The 1,598-nt window shown below is 52.6% G+C and overlaps 1 protein-coding gene across 1 annotated transcript in view; it reads right to left on the reverse strand.

The window, feature by feature from the left end:
• Positions 1–1,340: 1,340 nt before the first annotated feature.
• The window catches only part of LOC137609200 (chemokine-like protein TAFA-4), a 6,130-nt gene continuing 5,872 nt past the window's right edge, over positions 1,341–1,598 (reverse strand). Inside the window, exon 5 of the mRNA XM_068336059.1 lies at positions 1,341–1,484. Coding sequence (XP_068192160.1) covers positions 1,341–1,484 — 144 coding nt within the window. The remainder of the gene's footprint in view (positions 1,485–1,598) is intronic.

Below are 1,598 nucleotides of genomic sequence, written 5' to 3' on the forward strand. Positions count from 1 at the left end.
TGACGGTAAACGTGACGGTAAACGGTGACGGTAAACGTGACGGTAAACGGTGACGGTAAACGGTGACGGTAAACGTGACGGTAAACGGTGACGGTAAACGTGACGGTAAACGTGACGGTAAACGGTGACGGTAAACGTGACGGTAAACGTGACGGTAAACGTGACGGTAAACGGTGACGGTAAACGGTGACGGTAAACCTGACGGTAAACGTGACGGTAAACGGTGACGGTAAACGGTGACGGTAAACGGTGACGGTAAACGAGACGGTAAACGGTGAAGTAAACGGTGACGGTAAACGTGACGGTAAACGTGACGGTAAACGGTGACGGTAAACGTGACGGTAAACGGTGACGGTAAACGTGACGGTAAACGGTGACGGTAAACGTGACGGTAAACGTGACGGTAAACGTGACGGTAAACGTGACGGTAAACGTGACGGTAAACGTGACGGTAAACGGTGACGGTAAACGTGACGGTAAACGTGACGGTAAACGGTGACGGTAAACGTGACGGTAAACGTGACGGTAAACGTGACGGTAAACGGTGACGGTAAACGGTGACGGTAAACGTGACGGTAAACGTGACGGTAAACGGTGACGGTAAACGGTGACGGTAAACGTGACGGTAAACGGTGACGGTAAACGTGACGGTAAACGTGACGGTAAACGAGACGGTAAACGGTGAAGTAAACGGTGACGGTAAACGTGACGGTAAACGGTGACGGTAAACGTGACGGTAAACGGTGACGGTAAACGTGACGGTAAACGGTGACGGTAAACGGTGAAGTAAACGGTGACGGTAAACGTGACGGTAAACGGTGACGGTAAACGTGACGGTAAACGGTGACGGTAAACGGTGACGGTAAACGTGACGGTAAACGGTGACGGTAAACGTGACGGTAAACGGTGACGGTAAACGTGACGGTAAACGTGACGGTAAACGAGACGGTAAACGGTGAAGTAAACGGTGACGGTAAACGTGACGGTAAACGGTGACGGTAAACGTGACGGTAAACGTGACGGTAAACGGTGACGGTAAACGGTAAACGGTGATGGTAAACGTGACGGTAAACGGTGACGGTAAACGTGACGGTAAACGTGACGGTAAACGGTGACGGTAAACGGTGACGGTAAACGGTGACGGTAAACGTGACGGTAAACGGTTCGTCAGACGGCGTCGCCGCTTCATCACAGTGTGAAACAGGTCGTCAGAAGCTTCAGCTCACTGAAGCAGCTCCGTTCATCTCCCTCCTCTGCAGACACGTCCACGTCTCTAAAGCAGAGCTGTTGATGACATTCAGTTGTTCTATCCAGACTATCAGACCTGCATGAACCCCCCCTCAGAGGCCAGTCGCACCAGCAGAACGATCCCGACGCAGAGCCTCTTTAAGTGAGCGGAGACAGAACGGCTTAAAAGCCACTGTTTTAAGCCGGCACAGCGTGGGGCAGCTACACAGGGGTTGTTTGAGCGGTTTGCCCCAACACTGAAAGGGAAAACACAAAGACCGTCGGCCGGAGCAGGAGGACGGTCTAATGTGGACCGTGGAGCTGCTGAAGTGTAATGGAAACGCCCCCCCTCACCACCACCGGCAGACCCC

The sequence above is a fragment of the Antennarius striatus genome, chromosome 2, assembly GCF_040054535.1.
Source record: "Antennarius striatus isolate MH-2024 chromosome 2, ASM4005453v1, whole genome shotgun sequence".
In the NCBI taxonomy this organism is placed as follows: Eukaryota; Metazoa; Chordata; class Actinopteri; order Lophiiformes; family Antennariidae; genus Antennarius; species Antennarius striatus.